Source organism: Xenopus tropicalis, chromosome 8, assembly GCF_000004195.4.
Source record: "Xenopus tropicalis strain Nigerian chromosome 8, UCB_Xtro_10.0, whole genome shotgun sequence".
In the NCBI taxonomy this organism is placed as follows: domain Eukaryota; kingdom Metazoa; phylum Chordata; class Amphibia; order Anura; family Pipidae; genus Xenopus; species Xenopus tropicalis.
In genome coordinates, this window is record NC_030684.2 from 139848037 (window position 1) to 139859850 (window position 11814).

An 11814-nucleotide genomic window follows, 5' to 3' on the forward strand; every position below is an offset into this window, starting at 1 on the left:
TGAGGAGAGGGGGGAAGCTTATCTCACCCCCCACAATTTACCCCTTATTCCCCTCACGCTTGTACTGAGAGCTATCCCCCTACCCCTGTATTCCTCACTTTTGTACTATGAGAGCTATCTCCCATACCCTGTAATTTCCCTCTAGACTTCCTACCTTGTATCATGTTACTTCAGAGAGAGAAGCTAATTCTCCTCTACCCCTGTATTCCCTCACTAGCTACTGGCTATCTCCATAACCCCTGTATTCCCCTCACTTGATATGTCAGCTCTGTATCTGAGAGCTATCTCCCCTACCTGTATTACCCTGTTACCTCATTGTACTGAGGAGCTTCTCTACCCTGTTCCTTTGTACTGGGCTATTCCCTACCCTGTATTCCCCTCACTTTGTACTGAGAAGCTATCTCCCCTACCCCTGTATTCCCTCACTTTGTACTGAGAGCTATCTCACATACCCCTGTATTCCCTCACTTGTAACTGAAGAGCTATCTCCCTACCCTGTATTCCCTCACATTGTACTGAGAGCTATCTTCCCAAACCCTGTATCTCCCTCACTTTGTACTGAGAGCTATCTCCCCCTAACCCCTGTAATTCCCTCACTTGAAAATGGAAGCTATCTCCCATAAACCCTGTATTCCCTCACTTGTTACTTGGAGAGCTACTCCCCTACCCCTGTATTCCCTCACTTTTACTTGACGAGCTATCTCCCCTACCCCTGGATTTCCCTCACCTTGTACTGAGAGCTATCCCCCCTACCCCTGGTATTCCCTCAGCTTGTTACTGAGAGCTATCCCCCCTACCTGTATTCCCTCACTTTGTACTGAGAGCTATCTCCCCTACCCCTGTATTCCCTCACTTGTATCTGAGAGGGCTATCCCCCCTAACCCTGTATTCCCTCACTTGTAACTGAGAGCTATCCCCCCAATACCCCTGTATTCCCCTCACTTGTTACTCGAGGCTATCCCCCTACCCCTGTATTCCCTCACTTGTACTGAGAGCTATCCCCCCTACCCCTGTATTCCCTCACTTGTACTGAGAGCTATCTCCCCTACCCCTGTATTCCCTCACTTTTACTGAGAGCTATCCCCCCTACCCCTCACTTGCTAAACAGCCATCCAGTTCATATTTTAAAAATATATATTTTTTCTTTTAGGCTGCATCCATTGTGAGAAGTGAAATAAGACGATGTTACAGAGAAATGGAACAAGCTGCACTAGATTTTGTTTATTCAGTTGTGTCTGTCCTTGATGATGATTTAGAAAGTCACAGCAGTAGACATAGATATAGACATAGATACAGCAGGAGCAGAAGAGAATACAGGTCTGATGAAAGACCCGGAAGGGGAAGATGGAGGAGCCAAAGCAACAGCGGCACAAGTAGCAGATATAGCTGGGAGCAAAATCAATGGTCTTCAAGCAACAAAACTGCTAATGCAAGCCTCCGGCCTTCTGACTTTGCACATTTACAGGGCCGGATTTCCCAATTGGGCACCCCGGGGCCACCCCCGGTCGCACGCCCCCCGCCCCCCGTGTGTGCGCCCAGGCCTTTGTTGCCTCTACACAAATTCGGGCCTGCACATTTACCCCAGTGTAGCAATCCGATCAATAACAATTATTCATGGAATTCCACATGGCAGGCACGGGCTCAGAGGAGCCCTTTATTAAAGCGTGATGAAGTTTACAGTGATATAAATGTGGGAAATGCAGTTAGGGTTAGTGATTATGATCTTTCTGAACAGAGACAGAGGCAAAGCCACAGCCCCAGCAGTAACAGGAGGAGTCGCAACACCCATAGCAGGAGTCATAACACCAGGAGGAACGACAGTAGCAGGCACAGCAGTAGCAGCAGAGGTCACAGTAGCAGCAGGTACAGCAGTAGATATGGCAGCAGCCCCAGCAGTGCCAGGAGCAGCAGAAATTCCAAGTCCTATGAAAGATCTAAGGTTGACAGGCCCTCCAAGTATAGTTCAGATGAACACAGTGGAGGGAGCAATACAACTCCCTACAGTCCTGGCAGCAAAAGGAGTAGAGACACCAACACTCCTAGTAGCTACAGCCACAGCGTTAGCCAAGGCCGCAGGCACAACCGGGACAGGAGTAGGGATAAATGCAAGTATTATAAAAGGCCTAGGGTTGACAGCCCAAGCAGCCTACACAGCCCACAAGGCCCATCCAACAGAGGGGGGAGAAAAACATCTATCCTCAGCTCCTGTGGCAACTTGAGCACCAGGTCAGAGGCAGCCTGCGACCGTCCTATGGGCTCCTCTAGCAGGGAGCATCCAGGTGAAGTTATGGCAAAGGACTTTGTGCCCTATGGGTCCAACGATGAATTGCCCTCAGTGTCTGAGGCATCTGTAAGAGAGATGAAGGTTGCTAGTAACAGCATTACTTTAAAACATAGAGAAGCTAAAGGGGGTGCAAGAGAGGGGAATGCATTGAAGGATAGCGATCTTGTTGTTTCTGGACAGAGCAAGGGGAGAGAAGGGAAAGGCACAAGCAATAAACAGGCAAGTGCTGAGGGCCCTGAGGTGCCTAGTGTGTCACAGGACAGCACATGCCCCGATAGAAAGAGGAGCAAGAAACATAAGCACTCTGCTAAAGACAAAACGGATGAGCTAAAGGCAAAAGAGAGGAAAAGTAGCTCCTCTAAGGAGCAGCGGGGTGGGAAGAGTAGCCACACAGAGCAGCAGGAAAAGGCTACTCACAGCCCAACAGTTGTTGCCAGTTCCTCATCTGCTAAGGGAGAGTATAGGAGGGCAAATAATCTACAGGTACAAACGGAAACAGCTTTGGGTGAACATAAAAAGAGCACTGTTTAAGGTCCCTCAGGCCAAAGATATTGGGGGGACTGTAAAATCTCAGGCCAAAAAGCACTTTTTACTAGAGCCTGTTGTAAAGACAGAAATGGGGCTCACTGAGGAGCTTACTGCGGAGGACTTAATGTTGGATTGCGATATCAAGGAGGAGTATATCAGCGACGGCAGCTATGGAGACAGCGCCACTTTTACAGATGAGAATTAGTTATTAAAATGCCTGTAAAAAGCCCAAGCTTATTTAGTGGGGGGGGGGGGGGTTCTGCTAAAAGCTATCAGTTTGCTCTGATGAATGAAAACAGGCTTAGGTATGCCTTGACCCTAGATAATGTAGAAACTGTTAACGGGGCGTCTTTGTTGATTAAACATACAGGTATAGGACCCATTATCCAGAATGCTCGGGACCAAGGGTACTCCGGATAAGGGGTTTTTCCTTAATTTGGATCTCCATACCTTAAGTTAACTAAAAAATTAATAAAACATTAATTAAACCCAATAGGATTGTTTTGCATCCAATAAGGATTATTTATATCTTAGTTGGGATCAATTACAAGGTACTGTTTTATTATTACAGAGAAAAGGGAATCATTTAACCATTAAATAAACCCAATAGGGCTGTTCTGCCCCCAATAAGGGGTAATTATATCTTAGTTGGGATCAATTACAAGGTACTGTTTTATTATTACAGAGAAAAAGGGAATCATTTAACCATTAAATAAACCCAATAGGGCTGTTCTGCCCCCAATAAGGGGTAATTATATCTTAGTTGGGATCAAGTACAGGTACTGTTTTATTATTACAGAGAAAAGGGAATCATTTAACCATGAAATAAACCCAATAGGGCTGTTCTGCCCCCAATAAGGGGTAATTATATCTTAGTTGGGATCAAGTACAGGTACTGTTTTATTATTACAGAGAAAAGGGAATCATTTAACCATTAAATAAACCCAATAGGGCTGTTCTACCCCAATAAGGGGTAATTATATCTTAGTTGGGATCAAGTACAGGTACTGTTTTATTATTACAGAGAAAAGGGAATCATTTAACCATTAAATAAACCCAATAGGGCTGTTCTACCCCAATAAGGGGTAATTATATCTTAGTTGGGATCAAGTACAGGTACTGTTTTATTATTACAGAGAAAAGGGAATCATTTAACCATTAAATAAACCCAATAGGGCTGTTCTACCCCAATAAGGGGTAATTATATCTTAGTTGGGATCAAGTACAGGTACTGTTTTATTATTACAGAGAAAAGGGAATCATTTAACCATTAAATAAACCCAATAGGGCTGTTCTGCCCCAATAAGGGGTAATTATATCTTAGTTGGGATCAAGTACAAGGTTCTGTTTTATTACTACAGAGAAAAAGGAAATCAGTTTTAAAATTCTGAATTATTTGATTAAAATGGAGTCTATGGGAGACAGGCTTTCCGTTATTCGGAGCTTTCTGGATAACGGGTTTCCGGATAAGGGATCCCATACCTGTACCAGTTATTTGAGGGCCCCATTGCCTGTTACATGGGGGAAACTGAATACACTGGCCCTTCATTTATTCATTTACAAGTATTGCTTAGAAATTAAATTGCTGTGCTACTATTTTTGCTGATAGATCTCAGTGTATGGAAGAGGGCCATAAAGAGCTGCATAATAAATAATGGGCATTGAGATATATATATGAATTGTAATGGAATATGTAACTGCATGCCTTGTTATTAGATGAGTTAATAAATAGGTTTAAGCGTATGCATGTCTGGTGTCTTTTTACATACACAAATACATGACTTCAGGTACAGGCCAAGGCTTTTTAGTTCCAAAACACAAGCTAAGATAACTATAACAGCCCCCTAAGTTTGCCCATAGCCTGTACAGAAAGATACCATAAAACTATGGCACATAGGGATTCCCCTGTACTAAGCACAATTCAGCAGGAACAGCCCCCTAAGTTTGCTCATAGCCTGTACAGAGAGATACCATAAAACTATGGCACATAGGGATTCCCCTGTACTAAGCACAATTCAGCAGGAACAGCCCCCCTAAGTTTGCCTATAGCCTGTACAGAGAGATACCATAAAACTATGGCACATAGGGATTCCCCTGTACTAAGCACAATTCAGCAGGAACAGCCCCCTAAGTTTGCTCATAGCCTGTACAGAGAGATACCATAAAACTATGGCACATAGGGATTCCCCTGTACTAAGCACAATTCAGCAGGAACAGCCCCCTAAGTTTGCTCATAGCCTGTACAGAGAAATACCATAAAACTATGGCACATAGGGATTCCCCTGTACTAAGCACAATTCAGCAGGAACAGCCCCCTAAGTTTGCTCATAGCCTGTACAGAGAGATACCATAAAACTATGACACATAGGGATTCCCCTGTACTAAGCACAATTCAGCAGGAAACAGCCCCCTAAGTTTGCTCATAGCCTGTACAGAGAGATACCATAAAACTATGGCACATAGGGATTCCCCTGTACTAAGCACAATTCAGCAGGAACAGCCCCCTAGTTTGCTCATAGCCTGTACAGAGAAAATACCATAAAAACTATGGCACATAGGGATTCCCCTGTACTAAGCACAATTCAGCAGGAACAGCCCCCCTAAGTTTGCTCATAGCCTGTACAGCAGAATACCATAAAACTATGGCACATAGGGATTCCCCTGTACTAAGCACAATTCAGCAGGAACAGCCCCCTAAGTTTGCTTCATAGCCTGTACAGAGAGATACCATAAACTATGACACATAGGATTCCCTGTTACTAAGCACAATTCAGCAGGAACAGCCCCCTAAGTTTGCTCATACCTGTACAGAGAGATACCATAAAACTATGGCACATAGGGATTCCCCTGTACTAAGCACAATTCAGCAGGAACAGCCCCCTAAGTTTGCTCATAGCCTGTACAGAGAGATACCATAAAACTATGGCACATAGGGATTCCCCTGTACTAAGCACAATTCAGCAGGAACAGCCCCCTAAGTTTGCTCATAGCCTGTACAGAGAGATACCATAAAACTATGGCACATAGGGATTCCCCTGTACTAAGCACCAATTCAGCAGGAACAGCCCCCTAAGTTTGCTCATAGCCTGTACAGAGAGATACCCATAAAACTATGACACATAGGGATTCCCCTGTACTAAGCACAATTCAGCAGGAACAGCCCCCTAAGTTTGCTCATAGCCTGTACAGAGAGATACCATAAAACTATGGCACATAAGGATTCCCCTGTACTAAGCACAATTCAGCAGGAACAGCCCCCTAAGTTTGCTCATAGCCTGTACAGAGAGATACCATAAAACTATGGCACATAGGGATTCCCCTGTACTAAGCACAATTCAGCAGGAACAGCCCCCTAAGTTTGCTCATAGCCTGTACAGAGAGATACATAAAACTATGGCACATAGGGATTCCCCTGTACTAAGCACAATTCAGCAGGAACAGCCCCCTAAGTTTGCCCATAGCCTGTACAGAGAGATACCATAAAACTATGGCATATAGGGATTCCCCTGTACTAAGCACAATTCAGCAGGAACAGCCCCCTAAGTTTGCTCTCAGCCTGTAACTCATTAGAGAAATAAAATCTATCTACCATTAGGTCTCTAGGGCTAATTTATCTTGATCATTTTTCTGAGCAGCGTGTTTGGGATGCTGCACCTCTCAGGTAAGCATATATTTTATTTAGTTTGGTTAAAACTTCCTGTGTTAAAAAAAATACGAATAGCTTGAGTCCAGCAAGTATACATACAGACGCAGTCACACAGGAAGTGGTGTAGGTATGTGACATTTTCAACTTAATGTCATTACCCTTCTGTACAAGCACCATGCCAGCTCTCATGTTCTTGCTCCTGATCGGTGAGTATCGTTATTGTAACTTGTTCTGTTCTCAACCGTGTTGGATGCCATTGTTTTGGCAAAAAGTGGTACAACACCATTGTTCTTAAGGGGATACTGTCATGATATTTATGGGGTACGTTTTATTTTTAAATGACACTGTTACACAGCAAATAATTCCCTCTGCCATTTAACCTTTTATTCTTGAACCAACAAATGTATTTGTAGCTGTAATATTGGTGTGTAGGCGCCATCTCAGTGCCTTGTGCCTGAGTCTGAGCTTTCAGCCAGCGCTACACATTAGAACTGCTTTCAGCTAACCTATTGTTTCTCCTACTCCCATGTAACTGGAGGAGTCCCAATCGGACTTGGATTTATTACTATTGAGTGCTATTCTGATACCTACTGGGAGCTGCTATCTTGCTCCCTTCCCATTGTTCTGCTGATCGGCTGCTGGGGGTGAGGGGGGGATATCACTCCAACTTTCAGCGCAGCAGTAAAGTGTGCCTGAGTCTGAGCTTTCAGCCAGCGCTACACATTAGAACTGCTTTCAGCTAACCTATTGTTTCTCCTACTCCCATGTAACTGGAGGAGTCCCAAGCCGGACTTGGATTTCTTACTATTGAGTGCTATTCTGATACCTACTGGGAGCTGCTATCTTGCTTTCTTCCCATTGTTCTGCTGATCGGCTGCTGGGGGTGAGGGGGGGGATAAAACTCCAACTTGCAGCGCAGCAGTAAAGTGTGCCTGAGTCTGAGCTTTCAGAAGGAGCCAGATACACATTAGAACTTCCTTCAGCTAACCTATTGTGGCACCCTGGGAAATGAAGAATATGGCTAGCCCCATGGGAAAACAGATTACAATGCAGGATTCTGCTGGAGAAGCTCTATTAACTTTATTACAGCAATTCCTATTACTTATTCAGGTAAGAGTAAAATATTCAAATGTCTTAATCCTATACACTCTTCAACCCAATCCCTTCATTCTATACACTCTTCAACCCAATCCCTTCATTCTATACACTCTTCAACCCAATCCCTTCATCCTATACACTCTTCAACCCAATCCCTTCATCCAATATACTCTTCAACCCAATCCCTTCATCCTATACACTCTTCAACCCAATCCCTTCATCCTATACTTCCTTAAACCCAATCCCTTCATCCTATACACTCTTCAACCCAATCCCTTCATCCTATACACTCTTCAACCCAATCCCTTCATCCTATACATTCTTCAACCCAATCCCTTCATCCTATACACTCTTCAACCCAATCCCTTCATCCTATACATTCTTCAACCCAATCCCTTCATCCTATACATTCTTCAACCCAATCCCTTCATCCTATACACTCTTCAACCCAATCCCTTCATGCTATACACTCTTTAACCCCAATTCCTTCATCCTATACACTCTTCAACCCGATTCCTTCATCCTATACACTCTTCAACCCAATCCCTTCATCCTATACACTCTTCAACCCAATCCCTTCATCCTATACACTCTCACCCAATCCCTTCATCCTAACATTCTTCAACCCAATCCCTATCCTATACAATTTAAACCCAATCCCTTCATCCTATACATTCTTCAAACCCAATCCCTTCATCCTATACAATCTTCAACCCAATCCCTTCATCCTATACATTCTTCAACCCAATCCCTTCATCCTATACACACTTCAACCCAATCCCTTCATGCTATACACTCTTTAACCCCAATTCCTTCACCCTTTACACTCTTCAACCCGATTCCTTCATCCTATACACTCTTCAACCCAATCCCTTCATCCTATACACTCTTCAACCCAATCCCTTCATCCTATACACTCTTCAACCCAATCCCTTCATCCTATACACTCTTCAACCCAATCCCTTCATCCTATACATTCTTCAACCCAATCCCTTCATCCTACACACTCTTCAACCCAATCCCTTCATCCTATACATTCTTCAACCCAATCCCTTCATCCTATACATTCTTCAACCCAATCCCTTCATCCTATACACTCTTCAACCCAATCCCTTCATGCTATACACTCTTTAACCCCAATTCCTTCATCCTATACACTCTTCAACCCGATTCCTTCATCCTATACACTCGTCAACCCAATCCCTTCATCCTATACACTCTTCAACCCAATCCCTTCATCCTATACACTCTTCAACCCAATCCCTTCATCCTATACATTCTTCAACCCAATCCCTTCATCCTATACACTCTTCAACCCAATCCCTTCATCCTATACATTCTTCAACCCAATCCCTTCATCCTATACAATCTTCAACCCAATCCCTTCATCCTATACATTCTTCAACCCAATCCCTTCATCCTATACACACTTCAACCCAATCCCTTCATGCTATACACTCATTAACCCCAATTCCTTCACCCTTTACACTCTTCAACCCGATTCCTTCATCCTATACACTCTTCAACCCAATCCCTTCATCCTATACACTCTTCAACCCAATCCCTTCATCCTATACACTCTTCAACCCAATCCCTTCATCCTATACATTCTTCAACCCAATCCCTTCATCCTATACACTCTTCAACCCAATCCCTTCATCCTATACATTCTTCAACCCAATCCCTTCATCCTATACAATCTTCAACCCAATCCCTTCATCCTATACACTTCAACCCAATCCCTTCATCCTATACACACTTCAACCCAATCCCTTCATGCTATACACTCTTTAACCCCAATTCCTTCACCCTTTACACTCTTCAACCCAATTCCTTCATCCTATACACTCTTCAACCCAATCCCTTCATCCTATACACTCTTCAACCCCAATCCCTCCATTCTATACACTCTTCAACCCCAATTCCTTCATGCTATACACTCTTTAACCCCAATACCTTCATCCTATACACTCTTCAACCCGATTTCTTCATCCTATACACTCTTCAACCCAATCCCTTGATCCTATACACTCTTCAACCCAATCCCTTCATCCTATACACTCTTCAACCCAATCCCTTCATCCTATACATTCTTCAACCCAATCCCTTCATCCTATACACTCTTCAACCCAATCCCTTCATCCTATACATTCTTCAACCCAATCCCTTCATCCTATACAATCTTCAACCCAATCCCTTCATCCTATACATTCTTCAACCCAATCCCTTCATCCTATACACACTTCAACCCAATCCCTTCATGCTATACACTCTTTAACCCCAATTCCTTCACCCTTTACACTCTTCAACCCAATTCCTTCATCCTATACACTCTTCAACCCAATCCCTTCATCCTATACACTCTTCAACCCCAATCCCTCCATTCTATACACTCTTCAACCCCAATTCCTTCATGCTATACACTCTTTAACCCCAATTCCTTCATCCTATACATTCTTCAACCCAATCCCTTCATCCTATAGATTCTTCAACCCAATCCCTTCATCCTATACATTCTTCAACCCAATCCCTTCATCCTATACATTCTTCAACCCAATCCCTTAATCCTATACACACTTCAACCCGATCCCTTCATGCTACACACTTTTTAACCCCAATTCCTTCATCCTATACACTCTTCAACCCAATCCCTTCATCCTATACACTCTTCAACCCAATCCCTTCATCCTATACACTCTTCAACCCAATCCCTTCATCCTATACACTCTTCAACCCAATTCCTTCATCCTATACACTCTTCAACCGAATCCCTTCATCCAATACACTCTTCAACCCAATCCCTTCATTCTATACACTCTTCAACTCAATACCTTCATCCTATACACTCTTCAACCCAATCCCTTCATCCTATATACTCTTCAACCCAATCCCTTCATCCTATACACTCTTCAACCCCAATCCATTCATCCTATACACTCTTCAACCCAATCCCTTCATCCTATACACTCTTCAACCCAATCCCTTCATCCTATACACTCTTCAACCCAATCCCTTCATTCTATACACTCTTCAACCCAATCCCTTCATCCTATACACTCTTCAACCCAATCCCCCCATCCTATACACTCTTCAACCCAATCCCTTCATCCTATACACTCTTCAACCCAATCCCTTCATCCTATACACCCTTCAACCCAATCCCTTCATCCTATACACTCTTCAACCCAATCCCTTCATCCTATACACTTTTCTTAACCCCAATCCCTTCATCCTATACACTCTTCAACCCAATCCCTTTATCCTATACATTCTTCAACCCAATCCCTTCATCCTATACACTCTTCAACCCAATCCCTTCATCCTATACATTCTTCAACCCAATCCCTTCATCCTATACATTCTTCAACCCAATCCCTTCATCCTATACATTCTTCAACCCAATCCCTTCATCCTATACAATCTTCAACCCAATCCCTTCATGCTATACACTCTTTAACCCCAATTCCTTCATCCTATACACTCTTCAACCCAATCCCTTCATCCTATACATTCTTCAACCCAATCCCTTCATCCTATACACTCTTCAAACCAATCCCTTCATCCTATACACTCTTCAACCCAATCCCTTCATCCTATACACTCTTCAACCCAATCCCTTAATCCTATATACTATTCTTAACCCAATTCCTTCATCCTATACACTCTTCAACCCAATCCCTTCATCCTATATATTCTTCAACCCAATCCCATCATCCTATACACTCTTCAACCCAATCCCTTCATCCTATACATTCTTCAACCCAATCCCTTCATCCTATACATTCTTCAACCCAATCCCTTCATCCTATACATTCTTCAACCCAATCCCTTCATCCTATACACACTTCAACCCAATCCCTTCATGCTATACACTCTTTAACCCCAATTCCTTCATCCTATAAACTCTTCAACCCAATTCCTTCATCCTATACACTCTTCAACCCAATCCCTTCATCCTATACACTCTTCAACCTTAATCCCTCCATTCTATACACTCTTCAACCCCAATTCCTTCATGCTATACACTCTTTAACCCCAATTCCTTCATCCTATACATTCTTCAACCCAAGCCTTCATCCTATACATTCTTCAACCCAATCCCTTCATCCTATACATTCTTCAACCCAATCCCTTCATCCTATACACACTTCAACCCAATCCCTTCATGCTATACACTCTTTAACCCCAATTCTTCATCCTATACACTCTTCAACCCCAATTCCTTCAGCCTCTACACTCTTCAACCCAATTCCTTAAT

The 11814-nt window shown here is 43.3% G+C and overlaps 1 protein-coding gene across 1 annotated transcript in view; it reads left to right on the plus strand.

Annotated features, from left to right (window-relative positions):
* Positions 1-3206, plus strand: part of LOC116406652 (cyclin-dependent kinase 13-like) — a 21404-nt gene extending 18198 nt beyond the window's left edge. Inside the window, exon 3 of the mRNA XM_031891167.1 lies at positions 1151-3206. Within this exon, the coding sequence (XP_031747027.1) occupies positions 1151-2815 (1665 nt within the window). The 3' untranslated portion in view covers positions 2816-3206. The remainder of the gene's footprint in view (positions 1-1150) is intronic.
* The last annotated feature ends 8608 nt before the right edge of the window (positions 3207-11814 follow it).